Source organism: Anabrus simplex, chromosome 2 (assembly GCF_040414725.1).
Source record: "Anabrus simplex isolate iqAnaSimp1 chromosome 2, ASM4041472v1, whole genome shotgun sequence".
In the NCBI taxonomy this organism is placed as follows: domain Eukaryota; kingdom Metazoa; phylum Arthropoda; class Insecta; order Orthoptera; family Tettigoniidae; genus Anabrus; species Anabrus simplex.
Window position 1 is genome coordinate 1,001,927,941 of NC_090266.1, and position 19,136 is coordinate 1,001,947,076.

Here is a 19,136-nt window from a genome sequence, read left to right on the forward strand (position 1 = left end):
AGACCTAGGAGGACATGGCTGGACCAAGTGAAGGAAGATATCACATCCAAAGGAATCAACTGAGATGAAGTCTTGAAGGGGAGCACTCGTAAACCACACCTGGGAAACTGGAGTGGAAACTTGATGATGATGATGATGATGATGATGATTATTACATATATGCAAAAAGCTGTATGCTATGCCATATAGTTTATACATTTTACAACAAATTTGTGAATTATTCCATCATCATAATCTTCATTTCCTGTTTCCAGCTTCCCTGGTCAGGTTGTGAATCAAGGACCTCCATCGCTGCCTGTCTCTCCACCACTCTTCTCCTTTTTTTTTAAGTACATCTTCTGGTTTTCCTCCCCTCTTCTCTATACACTCCCACACTCAATCTGTCCACCTTTCGGGAACTTCCTCGTGGTCTCTTTCCTGTTAACTTCTATGAAAAAGCTTTTTTTGGTAGTCACTTTTCTCCCATTCTCATCATATGCCCATACCACTTTAGCTTTGTTATTTCTATCCTGTCTTGAAGTTTCAAGATTTCTGTCTTTTTCCTTCTCTCTTCATTTCTAATTCTATCCTTTCTGGTCTTGCCCTTGATACATCTCAGGAATTTCATCTCTGCTGCCTGTATTCTACTCTCCTCTCGTTTTGTTGTAGTCCATGATCCAGCTGCATAGGTTAGTATAGGTTAATAATACGTTGAATATAATACTTTCTTACATTTCAGCGGGACAACTTGGTTCCACAAAATACCCCTTACACTCTGGCAGAATGCATGTTGTATTCTTTTCCCAATATCCTCAGTTATCTTTCCATCTTCTGTGATCACACTTCCCATGTACTTGAAACTTTTAACCACTTCCAGAATTTTACCATTCAGTTTATCTTTCCTCTTCTTTCCTTCCTTCCCCTTGTCATCACTATTGTTTTACTTTTCTCTGTGCTTACTTTCACCCCAAATTTTTCTATCTTCATTCCATACATCTATTTGTTTTTGCACTTCTGTTTCATCCTCACCCCTTATCACAATATCATCTGCAAACAACATGGCTTTTGTTGCCTGTCTTCCCAAACTCTGTTTAATGTTCTTATGAATTTCATCCATGATGAATTGTATGGAGGATAGTACACTTCCCTGTCAAAGACTAGTTTCAACTTTAAACCATTTTGTTTTTCCCATACTAGTCTTCACACTTCTAACAAAATTTTTGTACATAGCTTTTATCATTTGCACTTCCACTCTGTTAACTTGTTTTTTCCTTAATGTGTCCCATACCAACTGTCTGGGCACAATGTCATAAGCTTTCTCATTGTCAATAAATGTCATCACTATGTCTTTTCCAAACTCCCATCTTTTCTCCATCATATGTCTTAATGTAAAGATCAGGTCAAACGTTGATCTGTCTTTCCTAAAATCATACTGCTCTTCTTCCATTTCTCCTTCTAGCTTCCTCCTTAGTCTTCCTTCCAATACTCTCTCAAATATCTTAGATACATGGGCTACGTAGTTATTACATTCCTTTTTATCACCTTTTTTAAATATCGGGATAATCAAACCCTTCTCCACTCTTCTGGATCTCTTTCTTCCTCCAGATTATTCTAAATAATCTGTACAGCCACTGTAGCCCTATTGGTCCTACTGCTTTTATTGTTTCCGTAGTTACCTCATCCACTCCTGCAGCTTTACCGCTCTTCATCTTTTGTATGGCTTCCGCTATTTCTAACATAGATATCTCCTTTCCTTGTTCTTCTTCTTTCCCCATTGTTTCTTCTTGCTTCTTCTCATCTACCAGTTCACTGTATTTAATATTTAGCAATTCTGAGAAGTATTTGTCCCATCTTTTTAGTATGTCATCTCTTTTCGTCAATATCGCCGTTTCAGTTTTTACAAATTTAGTATCTTCCCTATTTTGTAAAGTATTCTTTGCCAAACCATACAAAACCTTTTTACTTCCCTTTATATCCTCCTGTAAATTTTCTGTGAAACTTTCCCAGCTCTCCTGTTTCTCTTCTTGTACTATTTTCTTACATACGTTTTTGGCTTCTTTATATCTGCCAATTCTCTGTACTAATGCGGCCTATCCACTTCCTCCAAGCCATTTGTTTCTCTTTAACTGCTTCCTTTACCCTGCTCTTCCACCAAGGAGTCTCCTTTTCCTTTTTCCTCCCTGAAGTCTTCCACAGGTGTTTACTGCACACTTTACAAAACCATTTCTAAAACATGTCCATTCCTCTTCCACACTGTAGTCATCTTTGGGAATTTCTTTCTTCAGATCCTCTTGAAACTTTTCCATTATATTTTTTCTCTTTTAACTTCCATCCCTTTATTTTTCTTTCCCTTTTTTCTATTAACTTCATTATTTTACCAAGTCTTAATTTGGCTACCACCACTTTATGGTCTTCGAAATCTGCTCTTGGCATAGCTATCACAACTTCCAGTTGTCTATGTTTCTCCTTCTCCACCAGAATAAGAACACTCACTCTCTTTGTCTTTCTATCTCCCCAACCATACCTAGTTATTTTTTTCGAGTTCTTTTTTTCTAAACCATGTATTGCGAACAATTAATCCATTCCTTCTACAAAAATCTATTACCAAATCTCCTCCATCTTGGTTTCCATAACTATAGGGGCAAGTTTTCTTTTCACTGCCTGTCTGTTCCAAAATTTTTTTTTTTTTTTTTTTTTTTTTGCTAGCGGCTTTACGTCGCACCGACACAGATAGGTCTTATGGCGACGATGGGATAGGAAAGGCCTAGGAGTTGGAAAGAAGCGGCCGTGGCCTTAATTAAGGTACAGCCCCAGCATTTGCCTGGCGTGAAAATGGGAAACCACGGAAAACCATCTTCAGGGCTGCCGATAGTGGGGTTCGAACCTACTATCTCCCGGATGCAAGCTCACAGCCGCGCGCCTCTACGCGCACGGCCAACTCGCCCGGTGTTCCAACATTTGCATTCATGTCTCCCATTATTATAACCTCTTTGTCTTCAATACAACTTTCCAGTTCTTCTAGAAACTCTTCTAAACATTCATCTGCATTCCCCGATTGGGGTGCATAAGACTGTATAAAATCCTTGATTCCACTCTCAAGTCCAAATCGAACTTTAATTATACTGTCGCCGATCTGGTCAATTTTGTCCACATATTGTGCTAGGTCTTCTTCCAATATAACACCAACACCATTTGTTGCCATCTTTCCTCCACTGCAATATAGGCTATACCCTTTTTTCAATTTTTTGACCCTTCCCCTTCAATTTTTGCTCACTCATTCCCATGTCTTTCTTCTCCATATAACTTATCAGTTCTTCTACCTTTCCACTCAAAGTCATGACACTGATGATGCCGATTCTTGTGATGTCTGGTAGCCCACTTCTCACAGTCCCCCCAGAGCACCACGAACTGCGTGTCACTTCAGGGTGACGCCCTCACATTTTCCGAGGCCTCGATTCACTCGCACTCATTTTTTAGGCCGTTTGTACGATGGGCTCGCCACTCCCAAAGGCATTTTATTACTTTCTGCCACGTTCAAATTAGGCTGCCCCCAACATGGAGTCAGACGCCCTTTCTTAGTCGCTCCTCTGGAGTACAGATGCTACAGGTTTTCCCCTTCCGCCATCTCCACTGTACCAAAGCTGAGGTCTTCACCCACAACCCAGGGCAAGGTTATGACCCTTGGAGAGAAGGTGTCCCAGTATTTTAAAGCCCCCAGGAATTGGGCTTTGTGAATTTGTGAATTATTATCATATGTATTTAATTATTAATTCACAATGACTATAGCTTATACTCGAAAGGTACACACCTACACACACTTACGACTATTTTTTTCAGTCTTTTCACCTCTTTCTCCATTTCTTCTCTCTTCCTTAGCACTCTGCAAAATACATCGTTTCTTCAATTCTATATGTTTTATTTCTTCTGCTGATAACTTTCTTTTGGCTGTGATGTTATCTGTACTCTTTTTTACAGTTTTCTAAAGCTTCATTTCTCACTGTTGATGCATATTTGGCTGCATGGATCATCTTTTTCAAAACACTGACAGTTATTATTCCACCAGCTGCAGATACTGCATCCTACACCAGATACTGTGCAATCAAGTTATTTTCATGAAGATTTTCTACTAGGCAATCTTAGTTTATTGAAAAACCTCTTTCTACAGTAGCGTTGCCTTGAAACAATACAAGTACGTTTTGTGTGAAGTGGATCACTTCTTTTGTAACATTGTGTTGAAAATAGGCAGTGCTAACAAAATCGTCCAATCGATAGGTTTTGGGATCAAACTTCTTGAGATACTTCACTACTACTTTCTTTGATGAGAAATCAAAGTAGTCTCATTTTGCAGTATCAGCTTCCATAGGAGATAATTGTTTTGTCTGAACAAGAACTTCTAATGCAGCAGTTACCCTGTAGGTCCTAATAGACGAATTGGTCATACCTGCAGGATTGAAGCAGCTGGCACCTCTAACAAACATGAAAGCAAGAGGGTTTTCGACAAACATCTTCATACAAATATCAACAAGAAGTTGTCAGCAGTCTCGTAGAACTGAAGAACTTTCACATCTTTTATTCCCTTACCTTTGCTGAGGCTGCAAAACGAATGTCAACAGCATGGAAGGGCTTAAGATTTTCTGTTTTCTTCAAATCAATCGAGGGAAGTTTCTTACTATTATTTGCTGACTCTAAACCCTTGTTCTTTACAATTCTTCCCAACAGGTGTTGAAGCACAGGACTCAGATCAGAGAACATAAAAGGCAAAAGAGGATCATTACTCTGATACTTGGAGAGATACTGTGCTAGTTCAAGGGAAACAGAACATATGAATCCCAACTGTGCTTGGAGCAGATCATTTCTTATAAAACTTTTTATAATTCTAATGCCTTCTGATGCAGGAGTTTTTTTCCTCAAAAGCATCAACATACTTCTTAATATTTGGCAGCATTTCCACACCTCTTTCAATAACTTTTGAATTTTCGACCTACCTGATAGATAGATAGAGCCTTGCACGGATGCGGATATCCGTGAAGATACAGTGTGGATAATTTTGCTGATAATTTCTAAATAATTACCTTTATTGATTTTCACTCAGGTATACTCTTATTTTTGCTTGCGGTTAGGCGACCCTTGACACTGGTGTGGGAGAATAGCGATATATAAAGATCCTTGCGACCATAAAGCCAAAAATCTGACCTAAGCCTTGCTGGCTGCTGTCCTCAATTAATGAAGTAAGGAAGAGAGGTCAATATGTCGATAGTTTTCGCAAGAAGAAGTCCCTCGTGAACCTGTGACTGTAGGGGTTCTGGTGTCAGGCCTATTGTATTGTGTCAACGGATCTGTTTCAATATCTTGGGTGTAATATACTGTAGTTAAATATTTACAATATCCGTGGATAACCATTTGTGGATGCGGATATTATTTTGTATATCCGCGCAGGATTCTACTGATACAGCAGAACTTCACAGGAAAGCGATGTGAACCTGTTATACGTTTGTAATCTGTATGTCTTACTTGGTAAGTCCTTGAAGAAGTAATATAGAGAGCGCAGAAATCTGTGAATGTTCCATTCAGAGATGATGTGTGCCGTTTTATATGCACCAAGAATAGTATGCAAGCAGCAGGTTTCAAAATCCAACAGCTCTGGAGCTGAAGGTGAATCACCTAAGATCTTTCTGAAACTTCAGGTTTACATTCGGCCTGTCCATTGATACTTGCAGCATCTTTTTCGCATCCAAACCAGTGCCTTTCAAGTTTTGCAAAAATGTCATCAGAAGGTCCTTCAGCAGTAGCATGACCTAAAAATGAGGCTGTAAGATATCTTGTTTGAACTAAGTTTCCATCCCAAAATCTAACAGCCATATCCATTTGACCCTTCTGAGCGACAGAATTTAAACTTTCATCAAAAGGAACACAAAAGCAAGGACACTCTTTAACCGAGTTTGTCAATTCATTTTGAAAGTATGGACCCAGTCCAAACGTAACTAGGTATCCAAGTTTATCCTTGTGCAACTTGAACTTCCTTGCAATTTCACTGCCAGGAAACATGATTTTAAAAAGATCACTACAAATGCCAAACCTTCTAGCAGAAGAATGGGTCACAACATGAGTAATAGCCCACAATATTTCTGGAATAACAACTTCATCCTTGATGATAAAATTGTTAAAAGTGCTTCTAGGCACAACACAAGTATGCTTGAAGAGACTCAGCAGTTGCTTCCATGGCAGGTATCATATGTAACAGTTTTTTGCTAGAACTTAAAGCGTTTACACCTTCAATGTGCTTTTTGCCTTTGGTATGAGATCAAACTGAAAACAGCCCCATGTTGCTAATATCAAAACTAGTCCTACACAAAGAGCAATACCCTCTACTCTCTGAAATCAATTCAAATCTGAATTTATTGTTCCGTCCAACTTCTTTGAAAGAAGTCTTTCCTCTTATTTTACTCACTGTCTCTGAAAAATAAGTGAAATACTGACGTTAAGTAAGTAAGTAAGTAAGTAAGTAAGTAAGTAAATAAATAAATAAATAAATAAGTAACAATGGATGAATACAATGCATCCATTTTTATCATACTTCAAGTATTGCAACAAAAGAAGAATGAAGTAAAAGGGAACGGAAACTAGAAACAGTATTAGTAGAAAAGGGGAAGTTAGTTACCGTCTACACTGGGCGAGTTGGCCGTGCGTGTAGAGGCGCGCGGCTGTGAGCTTGCATCCGGGAGATAGTAGGTTCGATCCCACTATCGGCAGCCCTGAAAATGGTTTTCCGTGGTTTCCCATTTTCACACCAGGCAAATGCTGGGGCTGTACCTTAATTAAGGCCACGGCCGCTTCCTTCCAACTCCTAGGCCTTTCCTATCCCATCGTCGCCATAAGAACTATCTGTGTCGGTGCGACGTAAAGAACCTAGCAAAAAAAAAAGTTACCGTCTTCAACACCAAGGGAGATGCTGGGTGATAATGTGTCACGTCCCGATGCTGGGTTGTTAGAGAAAACGACAAGTTATTATTCTAGTAGTTCTACTGTTACTACAATACTACAAGTATTACTTTTCAATAAAATCACTTTACGTTATAATGCCAACCTAAACAATTATTCTTATTACCTGGACTTTTGGAGTGCAAATATCCAGGGTAGATTATAAAGAAAGATAATATTTGTTCCAGTATATTTTATAATTTTTCCAGTATATGGTTCAGAATTCCAGTATATTTCCAGTACCTATATTAAATTCCAGTATAATTCCAGTACTGGTACTTCCAGTATTTACAGTATCGGTAGAAAACCCGACATGGGTTATATGATATAAAAACACATTAAAATTTAGAGAACGTCCTAGGATCCAGGTCACAGATAACTGCAGTGTGTTTGTACAATGTTGAACAGGGCTTTAAGATAATATATAAAGACTTGAAGTTGAGGGATACTGTCAGGTTCCTATTTGTTACTGTGGATATAAAAACATACGTTAAAAATGTTCAAATATTCCACGGTATGCACAAGACGTGTCTTGGCGGGTGTGCTATTTACCAACTGATGAGCCCAACTTAGCACATTGGGGAGAAACGCTGGCAACCACGAATGGGTTAGATGGAAAATTTATAATGTCCAATGACGGACCATTTATATTGGTATGATAAATTCACTAATTCGGGACAAATATTTCAGGTACCATATGGGAATCAACAACTATATCATCCGATGGCCAGGCAGGCATCAAGTTTTGGTAATGAGACAAAGTCTCTCATAGTGCATCGGCATTGCTGGTTGCTTCAAGTAGCCTACGTGGTGGCCTCCACAGTATGCACTAGCCATGCGTCTTGGTGGATGTGCTATTTACCAACTGATGAGCCCAACTTAGCACACTGGGGCCAAACGCTGGCAACCAGGAATGAGTTAGCTGGAATATTTATAATGTCCAATAACGGACCATTTTTATTGGTATTATAATATGGAATATACCAAACTTTTTAATAATATTCAGTTCTGGGCTAGATATGTGGACGACACGCTAGTGATAATGAATGAGACCTTACGCGATGCCACTACTACTCTCTCAAACTTGAACACACTTGATCCTTATATCAAGTTTACCCTAGAATCAGAAATTGAACAAGAAATTATTTTTTTAAGATTTAACTATCTCAAGGCACTCTAGTTCCCTCAACTACAAGATGTACAGAAAACCTACACAAACTGTCAACACTATTCACCAAGACTCTCTACACCCCCAAGTCCACAAATGAGCCGCCTATTATAGCATGGTGTCCCCGTTAAAATTGGCGATATTACGAATATTTTAACAAGTGGAAAGTAAAATTTTTATTGTCTGCTTGGAACTGCAGCATATCATCTGGGGTGTAGTGGCGAGCTAAGAACGAGTTTTTTTTCGTCGTTCAGAGGGGTGACACACCGGCTAAGACTGTGCCAAGGTCAGAGCAAGCCACGTGACTGCCGATGCACGCGCGCAACTCAGGCTGTTTCTGGAATAGTCTGCGCCAATTAAATGAGACCATCAGCCAATTACCGTTCTCGTTGAAGATCACACCTCCCAGGCTGATAATATAAAAAGGCCTTGTTTCGAGTAAATCGCTCTCTTAATACTCTTACTCTGAAGCTCTGAATCTCTTATTCTGAATATCCTTCGTCGTGTTGCTGTGCTGGGACACCACGTTATCGGACCAGGTGGAGGAGTAATTTCAGTTCAAGTCGACGCCGTTCTGCTAGAGTTTAGAGAAACCATTAGTGAATTCCTATGGAATAAAAACTCTTTAAGAACCAAGTTAAGTGTGAATGTGTAGACGAGCTAACTATATTCGACGTGCGCTTATGCAATATACTTAATTTTGTCATCTCAGTTACAGCTTGTGACCGGCGTTCTACCGAAGTCGCCTTGGAAGTTGAACACCTCAAGATGGACAATTCTGCAACCACCGACTACACAATTTCATCGAGGGACACCTGCTACGGAGCCTCCATGGAGCTGTAAAAATGTGAGGCGTATCTGGTAATTGGAAGGAGCCTGACCGGAGGAAAATGCTGAAATAATTGACTGTCGACGGGAATCGAACTCCATCAAAACTTGAGTACCTTTTTAATTTAATTTATCTGTCTTACCTTTTGTACAACTAGAGGTCTTTCTTCTTTAAGTCGTAGATCTATTAGTTTGTTGTAGTTAGAAATATTTCATTTTTCCACTTCTTAAGGTGTCATGGTAGACTAGGTACGTGTGAATGAAATTTTGGAATCTATTAGAGTAGACATGTAGGTTGTCTTTGAATGACTTCCCATGCTTAGGAGCTTTATACTTAATAATCACTGACCACGCGACAAATCTACTTTCCTTGTAATGTTGAAAGTTACTGGACTGAAATTTACGTGTACATTTTGAGTGAATAGGGTCGAACCTAGCATCTTTCAAGATCACTTGTCGTATTTATGATGAAGTCATCTAATTTTACGATATTCCACGAGGATCAGTAGATGTAATAATCACTTAAATAATAATAATATTGACTAAAGATCGGGTAAAGCAGAATTAAACGCTCGTGAGCCATAAAATTACTGTAGAGTCCTTATATGTGAGATTGAATGTGCTCTGTTCATGACGGGTCTGGAATATGACCAATCCTGAGGGATATTTGTTGTATAATTGTGCAATTGATGATTTAATGGTGATATTTGACTTATTCTTGTGTATTGGGAACGCAAGACAGATTATAATTATTGGAGCACGTGTTGCGAGTGTATTTCACAAGTAGGGAATAAAAATAAGACGATTAAGGCTCACGCTCGCGATAATTTCAACCTGTAGCCCAGACGATGGTAGTGCTTATGGATTTTACTAGAATATTCCATTATAGTTTCATGAGTTAGATGAACTTACATTGATATGTGAAATGTGTTTCTACCAAGTGATACCCATGACTTCGATCACTAGCCACTATAAATGAAGGATAATTTCGGTGCACAGATTATTTCTGCTAGATATTACGCGACCTGTCCGACTCTAAAAATCATGAATAAACTTGCCAAAACAGGATTCGATGTAAATAATGTACATAAAAGACGTGTTTCCTAGTGTGAATGTGTGTGTGCATGTAAATATGTATATTTCTCTTGTATCATGTTAGCCCCATTTAATTTGATCTGGTCGTGCACCTGCTGCGACGCAGATTACACTTCTCATTGTGTGTTGCCTTAAGAAGTAATTTTCATGCCCTTAAGGGAAAGTTTGGTTAACTTAAGTCGAGGAAGACTAGGAAAGGATTTATTTTCTTCGTTATCGAGATTTAAAAGGAAAGATCATCTCGTTATTTTGCGAAGGCACTCGATTTGTAAATAAAATTTATTTAACTTGCTCACACGTTCCTAATGTAAATTTCTGACTCATTTATAGTTGAACTTTGAAATACTTTAAGATTAATTTGAATGGAAATGAAATACAAAGATCAGAAGTAGAATTCGTTAGCCGCATGATTACTTGGAGTTATGGTGAAAATAAGTCATTAATAATTAATTGAAAGTAATTATTCTGAAATGCTAATGACGATCATTAGGTAAATGATGCAGTGGAAAATTAATGAGAACATGATCGTGTGACAATGAAACATAGGTGAATTAAATGATGAGAAAATAATAATAATAATAATAATAATAATAATAATAATAATAATAATAATAATAATAATAATAATCAGAATAATAATTAATTAATTTTAAGAATTTTGAAATCAATTTTCATTTTCTACTGAAGTTCATGTTGGTGTCATTGACTAATGTTAAATGCTGTAAATGATAAATTCAGTTGAGTACATCTTAAAACCACGTGTTGAGACTACTTTGAATTGGTAAAGCTTTGAACTCGTTATTGTAAAACCCTCGTTAGCAAGACAGCTGTTTATGAGTTTATGGACTTCTATGTTAACTTATTTAATTCTTTCAATCAAATATTTTGATTTGGAGACGCAAGAGGCCTAATTTTTCTTTGGTTTTCATTACAGCACAGTAAGGCTGGAGATTAAGAGCACGTGTTACCATAAATGAAGAAATGCAATATTATGGAAGTTCTATTTTACAAAACATATCAGCAAGAGTATTTTATTTGGTGTTTGCTTATGTGAATAAATGTCAGAGTGTTGTTTTAATATTTCTTTTTATCCTGCTTGGTCATCAATCCTTAACATCCCTTAAATGCCTCTAGAAAGTGATAGCCAACGATCGAACGGTCCACCTTGGGATCTCTCGCTCGATGGCTCGGCTTAGCTCGGGAAAAATGGGGGCAATGGTATACCGAGCATTCAGTATTCAAACATTACCGGGCGAGTTAGCCATGCGGATAGGGGCGCGCAGCTGTGAGCTCGAATCTGGGAGATAGTGGGTTTGAATATCACTGTCGGCAGTCCTGAAGATGGTTTTCCGTAGTTTCCCATTTTCACACCAGGCAAATGCTGGTGCTGTACCTTAATTAAGTCCACGGCCGCTTCCTTCCCATTCCTAGGCCTTTCCTGTTCCATCGTTGCCATAAGACCTATCTGTGTCGGTGCGACGTTAAACAAATAGCAAAGAAAAAGAAGTATTCCATCATCAAAATGAAAAAAAATGAAATGAAATGGCGTATGGCTTTTAGTGCCGGGAGTGTCCGAGGACATGTTCGGCTCGCCAAGTGCAGGTCTTTCTATTTGACTCCTGTAGGCGACCTGCGCGTCGTGATGAGTATGAAATGATGATGAAGACAATACATACACCCAGCCCCCATGCCAGAGAAATTAACCAATGATGGTTAAAATTCCCGACCCTGCCGGGAATCGAACCCGGGACCCCTGTGACCAAAGGCCAGCACGCTAACCATTTAGCCATGGAGCCGGACATCATCAAAATGGGACCTCATGGGACCTTTATGTGATTTTTTCATCATTCCATAAAAACACTAGATTTCCTGTGACCAACTTCTTATCAAACCAAAACCTCAATTAAATACAAATATACATAATACCACAAAATGCAGGAACACAAGGTATCAGAGAGATTCCCAATACATGCTGTGTTACAATGAAACACCATGCTGGTTGTTATTGATGATGATGCTTGTTGTTTAAAGGGGCCTAACATCTACGTCATTGGTCCCTGATGGTACGAAATGAGATGAAATGCAATGACAGTTTAAAAGTCTAAAATCCATCCAAAGACCAGAATTCAAAACGTGATGATGAAGAATGAATGTATGAATATGAATTTAAAACAATCAGTGGATCCGACCTGCAATGTCCCAACCTTCCCAGAAACTCTTAAAAAATAGTATTACTGACCAAGGGGTTGCTTCCAAATCACAATCCTTAATTGATGATGCTGTTGTCTAAAGGGGTACAAAATCCAGTTAAGTTAACTTACATTTGAAGGTTGCACTTAAACTGCTGTCATTCAAAATCCTCTCCTTTCTTACATACAAGTTCTTGTGGTTTTTTTTTTTTTTCTGTTCTTATTCAAAGTCCCAAATTTGTTAATTATTTATTCATGAGGGTATATTTACTTTCACACTCCACTGTATTTGGTTATTGCTATACTTCTTTATGAAGAAACATACTGGTTTGCAATAACAACATACCAAGAATCCAGCAAATGAAGTCATGAATCCTTCCTTCGTCAGTTCCCAAGCGCCACCATACTCCTCTTCATCAATACTCTGGAAGTTTGTGAAGTAGATATATATAAGTCCTGCATTAACAAGTACAAACCTGCACAGAAAAAAAAAAGCTAAGAACAGTTCTTTACATCTTCCTTTTACCTGCTTACAAAAGACATACAGTATGTCAGTTCCAAGTAACATTACTGAAAAGCAAGAAAAATGGTAATAAAGGCCCTACATACAGTTATCCTGTTCCTATGTATAGTGCATAGATATCCTAAAGAACATTCCTTACATTTTTTTCACATGTCTTCTTTTACTCATTCCATCACAGGCCCCTTCTTAGGTCAGGTGAATCCTACTCTCCATGTCCATGAATGTATATCTCTTTAGGGAAATGGAAGAAAATTAGTTTATAATGTACACTCAAGCGCACAAAATTTGGCTGGCAAGGAATTATTTCATCTTATACATTCTCAAAACGCAAGGATATTTGTAAATTGTGGATAGCTGGTGGCCGAAGAGATAATGCTTGGAATCCTAACACCTGCACAATATGTTCATCCTATTTCAAAGAAAGTCGTGTTCTCCAGAAGCCAATTATTGTGCAGTTGTGTGTACATTTTTCTCATCTGCTAATGGTTGAGAGTGTAAACAAGTGGAGGAAAGAAGATAAGGGAGGACAGTTTAACATGACACATGTCTCCTACATTTAAGCCCACTCCCACCAATTGATCATGCTGGGATTTGGTCTTGAAACTTTAGGGCAGGAAGTGAAAAGCTCCAACAAAGCTTTATGCAGCCAGACCCACTTCCCTTTGGCAGATAATGAACTCCCCAGGAAAAAAAAAAACACCGAAAGAAGTAGCATTAAATAAAGGGCAATTTGTATTGATGTGATATGTGACTAAACACAGTAAATTAGCAGTCAGCAAACAGGAATTAGTGATGTTCAGCACGAAGAAGAAGAAGATGATGAAGTTACCTGAAGAAGTAGAAACTTTATAACTATAACTAGATGACAAATTGAATTAGTTCTTAACAGATCACCAAGTTTGAGAAAATTATAAGTCAGGAGATGTAGCATGGAACAAACACGCAGCACACAAAGGAAAGCACTTGCCTCCCTGCCTGCAACCCACCCGCTGCTAGCCTAACATGCAACAATCATTAATCTGCATTTAGGGGTTGGATGCGCTTGTGAATGGTCAGCTGTTGAGAGTGCTCTTAAATTACTGTAGTGATAAAGTAGTTAAAACCTATTGAAATTCATTTTTTTTTTTGTGTGTGATCCATTTAGTGCTATTTATATATTGGTGTTTAGTGCGTGTTGGTAGAAATTGGGAGTAGTGATATTTACTTGAATTTTATAACAACTAGTTCAGTTGGTATTCAGTAGATTAACGGTTTCTAGGTTAAATAGACTAGCTAGGTGTACCTTGTTTCAAATTTAGGTTTAGGAAATACTTTAGATAATCATATTAAATTTTAAATTTTTTTTTTTTAAATATCTGTAAGTTTGTTGGTATAATACTTAAAAAGACAGCTTATCATACGGAGTTATAACTTCCACAACTTTTCCGGCACCGGTATTCCATATAGATATCCTTCAAACTATCATGAAGGTAACAATTTATTAAATTAAATAACACGATACATTTGTAAACTTCGATTTAAAAAGAAGTTAAAGAGAAGACACAGTATTTCACTGGATAATTACGGTACTCAACAGCCCTTGGATTGTTGCTGCATTCCTACGAGATCAAAGAGTATTTGCACGTGGTAGTTATGTAAACAAATACAAAAATCAGCTGATCAGTTTATTCCGATAATTTGTAGTCTAAGTTCCCGATATACTTTGTACTTTGCACCTTCGTTTATTCATCGAGTAAACGTTAATAATCAAATTCCTATATCCCAATAATATTGTGGTTCAAACCCCCAGCGTAGTTTTGACGGAAATTAGTGCAGACACCCTCTTATTTTTCAGCATTTAAAGACACTTCTATTCTCCGTTCCGCATAGAAGGGAAAATAATAATAATCCACCAGTGGTAAAAAGTAAATAATACATTTCAGTTAAGAATTGTAGTATAGATACGGTATATTTAGACAGTACCGTATTTTGCCTGCTATATTCGTGTGTATCTGTGTGTATATCTTTCGTGGGTATCTATCAGAGCATAGTACTAATAATAATCTGTCTAAGCATTTAGCTTAGCTGGTAATCTTTCAGTAGTTCTTGCAAATTTCAAACTTGTAATTTTCATTTCTATTTGTGCTTAGTAGTAACATACGTTACTGTAAATAGGATAGGTCTGAACGTAGTTTAAATTATTGTACTGTACTGTACAGTAGTATACACTTATATCTTACTAGAAATAAGCGTGCTAGCTCTATTATTGTAAAATACTTGTGTAGTATAGCAGAGGTATCCGTAGAAATTCTCTTACCAGAATTATGTAGTTGTAATTAGGGTAGGCTTAACTGCAGTTTAGAATTGCATAATTCTTGTGCATTTCTTTCGGTATTCAGAAATTAACGGCAGTTTTTATCCTGCTGTGGTGTTGTAGGATAAAAGCAGAGTACGACTAATTAGTATTGTAATGTAGTAGTATATTGATTACCTTATTGTCGTGTGATCTTTGTGTACTATCCTAGACTATATTTCTTTCCTTCCATTTTATTTTGCACATAATAAGTTATTTCATTTTTCCTTTTTTTTTTTCATTTTTCCATAAAGAATGGCTAAGGAGTGCAAGTGTAGGAACTGTGGCTGTGGCGAGGCATTGAGGAGTATGAGGGAGGAGTTGGAGACAGTGAGGGAGATAATTAGGATTCTCTCAGAAGAGAGGAAGGAAAGTAGGTCTCCCTCAAACAACGTAAAGGATACAGTATGTGTAAAAGAGGGATGGGAAGGAAAGGGGGAATTGTAGAAGACAGGTGGTCAATGTTCTAAGGGAAAGGAGATTGCAGGCTAAAAGCTCCATTCAGGACAGGTGTCTGTGAGAAATCGGTACGAGTCAATGCAGGTAGAACAACAGAGGGAAGATGAGGAACAGGGAACTGTCGCTGAGATGTGTGGAAGTAGGAAGAAGGGAAAATGTAGGAAAGGGAAATGTAGAGTAGAGGATAGGAAAAGACAGGTGGAACAGGGTCATGGGAGAGAGAAAAGGGAGGAGGAAGTAGCTTCTGCAGCTGTCAGCAAAGATAGGGCTGACCAGGAGGGGAGGGGATCAAAGGAGGTGGGTAGGGTTGAGGTTCTCATCAGGGAGAATTCCATTGTTAAACAAGTGGGGAAAGTGTGTGGAGGAAAGGGAACCAGCACAGAGTGTTATCTAGGAATTACGTTGAGGCAGACTTTGAGGAAAGCAGAAGAGAAGGAGGAGGGGAAGGAGAAGGTGGTAGTGTTTCACGTTGGTACCAACCACTGGCAACCTGGTAAAAGTACCAACATAGTTGGGGATGAGTGGGATCTGATGAATGCAGCACGGGTGAAGCTTAAGGAAGCGGAGATTGTTATCAGTCGAATACTGTGTAGGAGGGATACTGACTGGAGGGTGATTGGGGATTTAAATGAGACTATGGAGTGGGTATGTGGGAAATTGGGAGTGGGATTTCTACATCCTAATGGGTGGGTAGAAGATAGGGATCTGCGCTCAGATGGCCTTCACTTAAACCGCAGTGGTAATGTAAGTTAGGAAATTAATTTGGAAGGGTAATACAGAGGAACGTTCAGGGAAACGGAGTGGTCTAGGAAGCGGTGATAAGGTTACAGGAATCTGGAAGTAAGTAGGGAAGACATAAAAATGTTAGTGTGGAACTGTAGAAGTACTGTAAACAAAGTAACAGAATTAAGTAATTTAAGATACCTAGGTCGAGTCATAAGTCATGGCAACTATTTTTTTTCTTGCGAACAGGAGACAACATGGAAAATCTAAGATATGCATTCGGAAACGTATGGTATGTACACTGACTGACAGAGCAAATGCAACACCAAGAAGGAGTGGTTCGAAAGGGATGAAAGTTGGGGAAAAAACAGAGACGGCACGGACGAATAATTGATGTTTATTTCAAACCGATATGCAGGTTACACAATGCGCACGGCATCGACTCAGTAGGATGTAGGACCACCGCGAGCGGCGAAGCACGCAGAAACACGTCGAGGTACAGAGTCAATAAGAGTGCGGATGGTGTCCTGAGGGATGGTTCTCCATTCTCTGTCAACCATTTGCCACAGTTGGTCGTCCGTACGAGGCTGGGGCAGAGTTTGCAAACGGCGTCCAATTAGATCCCACACGTGTTCGATTGGTGAGAGATCCGGAGAGTACGCTGGCCACGGAAGCATCTGTACACCTCGTAGAGCCTGTTGGGAGATGCGAGCAGTGTGTGGGCGGGCATTATCCTGCTGAAACAGAGCATTGGGCAGCCCCTGAAGGTACGGGAGTGCCACCGGCCGCAGCACATGCTGCACGTAGCGGTGGGCATTTAACGTGCCTTGAATACGCACTAGAGGTGACGTGAAATTATACGCAATAGCGCCCCAAACCATGATGCCGCGTTGTCTAGCGGTAGGGCGCTCCACAGTTACTGCCGGATTTGACCTTTCTCCACGCTGACGCCACACTCGTCTGCGGTGACTATCACTGACAGAACAGAAGCGTGACTCATCGGAGAACACGACGTTCCGCCATTCCCTCATCCAAGTCGCTCTAGCCCGGCACCATGCCAGGCGTGCACGTCTATGCTGTGGAGTCAATGGTAGTCTTCTGAGCGGACGCCGGGGCCGGGAGTGCAGGCCTCCTTCAACCAATCGACGGGAAATTGTTCTGGTCGATATTGGAACAGCCAGGGTGTCTTGCACATGCTGAAGAATGGCGGTTGACGTGGCGTGCGGGGCTGCCACCGCTTGGCGGCGGATGCGCCGATCCTCGCGTGCTGACGTCACTCGGGCTGCGCCTGGACCCCTCGCACGTGCCACATGTCCCTGCGCCAACCATCTTCGCCACAGGCGCTGCACCGTGGACACATCCCTATGGGTATCGGCTGCGATTTGACGAAGCGACCAACCTGCCCTTCTCAGCCCGATCACCATACCCCTCGTAAAGTCGTCTGTCTGCTGGAAACGCCTCCGTTGACGGCGGCCTGGCATTCTTAGCTATACACGTGTCCTGTGGCACACGACAACACGTTCTACAATGACTGTCGGCTGAGAAATCACGGTACGAAGTGGGCCATTCGCCAACGCCGTGTCCCATTTATCGTTCGCTACGTGCGCAGCACAGCGGCGCATTTCACATCATGAGCATACCTCAGTGACGTCAGTCTACCCTGCAATTGGCATAAAGTTCTGACCACTCCTTCTTGGTGTTGCATTTGCTCTGTCAGTCAGTGTACTTGTGCATGATACCACTAGATGGTGTATGTAAACAACAGTGTGGGTCTAAGCATGCCCCAAAGTTCAGTGTGTGAGTGAGAGCATCACAAAATGGAAGTCAACAAGCAGGAGCAACGATCGTATATTAAAATAGCAGATATCCGCGGTAGAAATGCATGCCAATGCCATGCAGGGCTGCGGGAAGCATTAGGTGTGCATGCCATGCCCTGTAGAACAGTGGGAAGATGGAGACATTCAAACAGGGTAGAGTATCAACTGCCAATTTGCCTTGCCCAGACCGTCCAGTGTCAATGGACAAATATGTACGGAGTAGATTATTTCAAAGGTCTGTAACCAGTGGCGACCTGTCCTTTGTACATAGTCTTGCGTATTTGCTGTCTATACCATAATAAAACAATGTTTACCAATGCCCTGTGTTCTGTCACTTTCCTACGAGAATCTCCTGAAGTCAGAATTTGTCTTCAGGCACTATGCATAAGTACATGCCCTATATTTCCAAATGCATATCTTAGATGTTCTGTGTTGTTTCCTGTTAACGAGAAAAAAAATAGTTGCCATGACTTATGACTCAACCCTCGTATATACTTACCAGATATTGTAATAGGAGTTGAATCATGGCTGAGAAATGATATAATGGATGCAGAAATTTTCTCACGGAACTGGAGTGTGTATCGTAGAGATAGCTTAGGAATGATGGGAGGGGGAGTATTCATTTTGATGAAAGAAGAATTTGTATGCTACAAAAAAGTTAAAGATAACGAACATGAAATTCTAGGTGTAAGTCTAATGGAAACAAAAGGGGTCTACCTATTCAATACCATACGATGTTATAAGATAAATTATAAAATTTTATTATTCTTAGTACCGGTTTCGATGCTAGTGTGCATCATCATCAGCCCAAAATAAGAGAAACATACAATGACAAGGCTACAAACACAATGCATAAAGTATACACAAATTTTACAATACTGGTAAGACTTGATTCAAAAACAAGATCCGCAAACATTAACTTATGACTTAAACCTAAAGAACAGCACCAACTGTCTTAAAACTTTGAATATACGTCCTCATGACAAAAGTCCTCTGAATCTAAAAACGTTAAACCACGTGCGAGCAGATTAAATTGAGCCGAGGA

General features: G+C 39.6%; 1 protein-coding gene across 1 annotated transcript in view; it reads right to left on the minus strand.

The window, feature by feature from the left end:
* Nucleotides 1-19,136, minus strand: part of LOC136864629 (GEL complex subunit OPTI) — a 91,995-nt gene that overhangs the window by 23,472 nt on the left and 49,387 nt on the right. Inside the window, exon 3 of the mRNA XM_067141875.2 lies at nt 12,584-12,713. Within this exon, the coding sequence (XP_066997976.1) occupies nt 12,584-12,713 (130 nt within the window). The remainder of the gene's footprint in view (nt 1-12,583; nt 12,714-19,136) is intronic.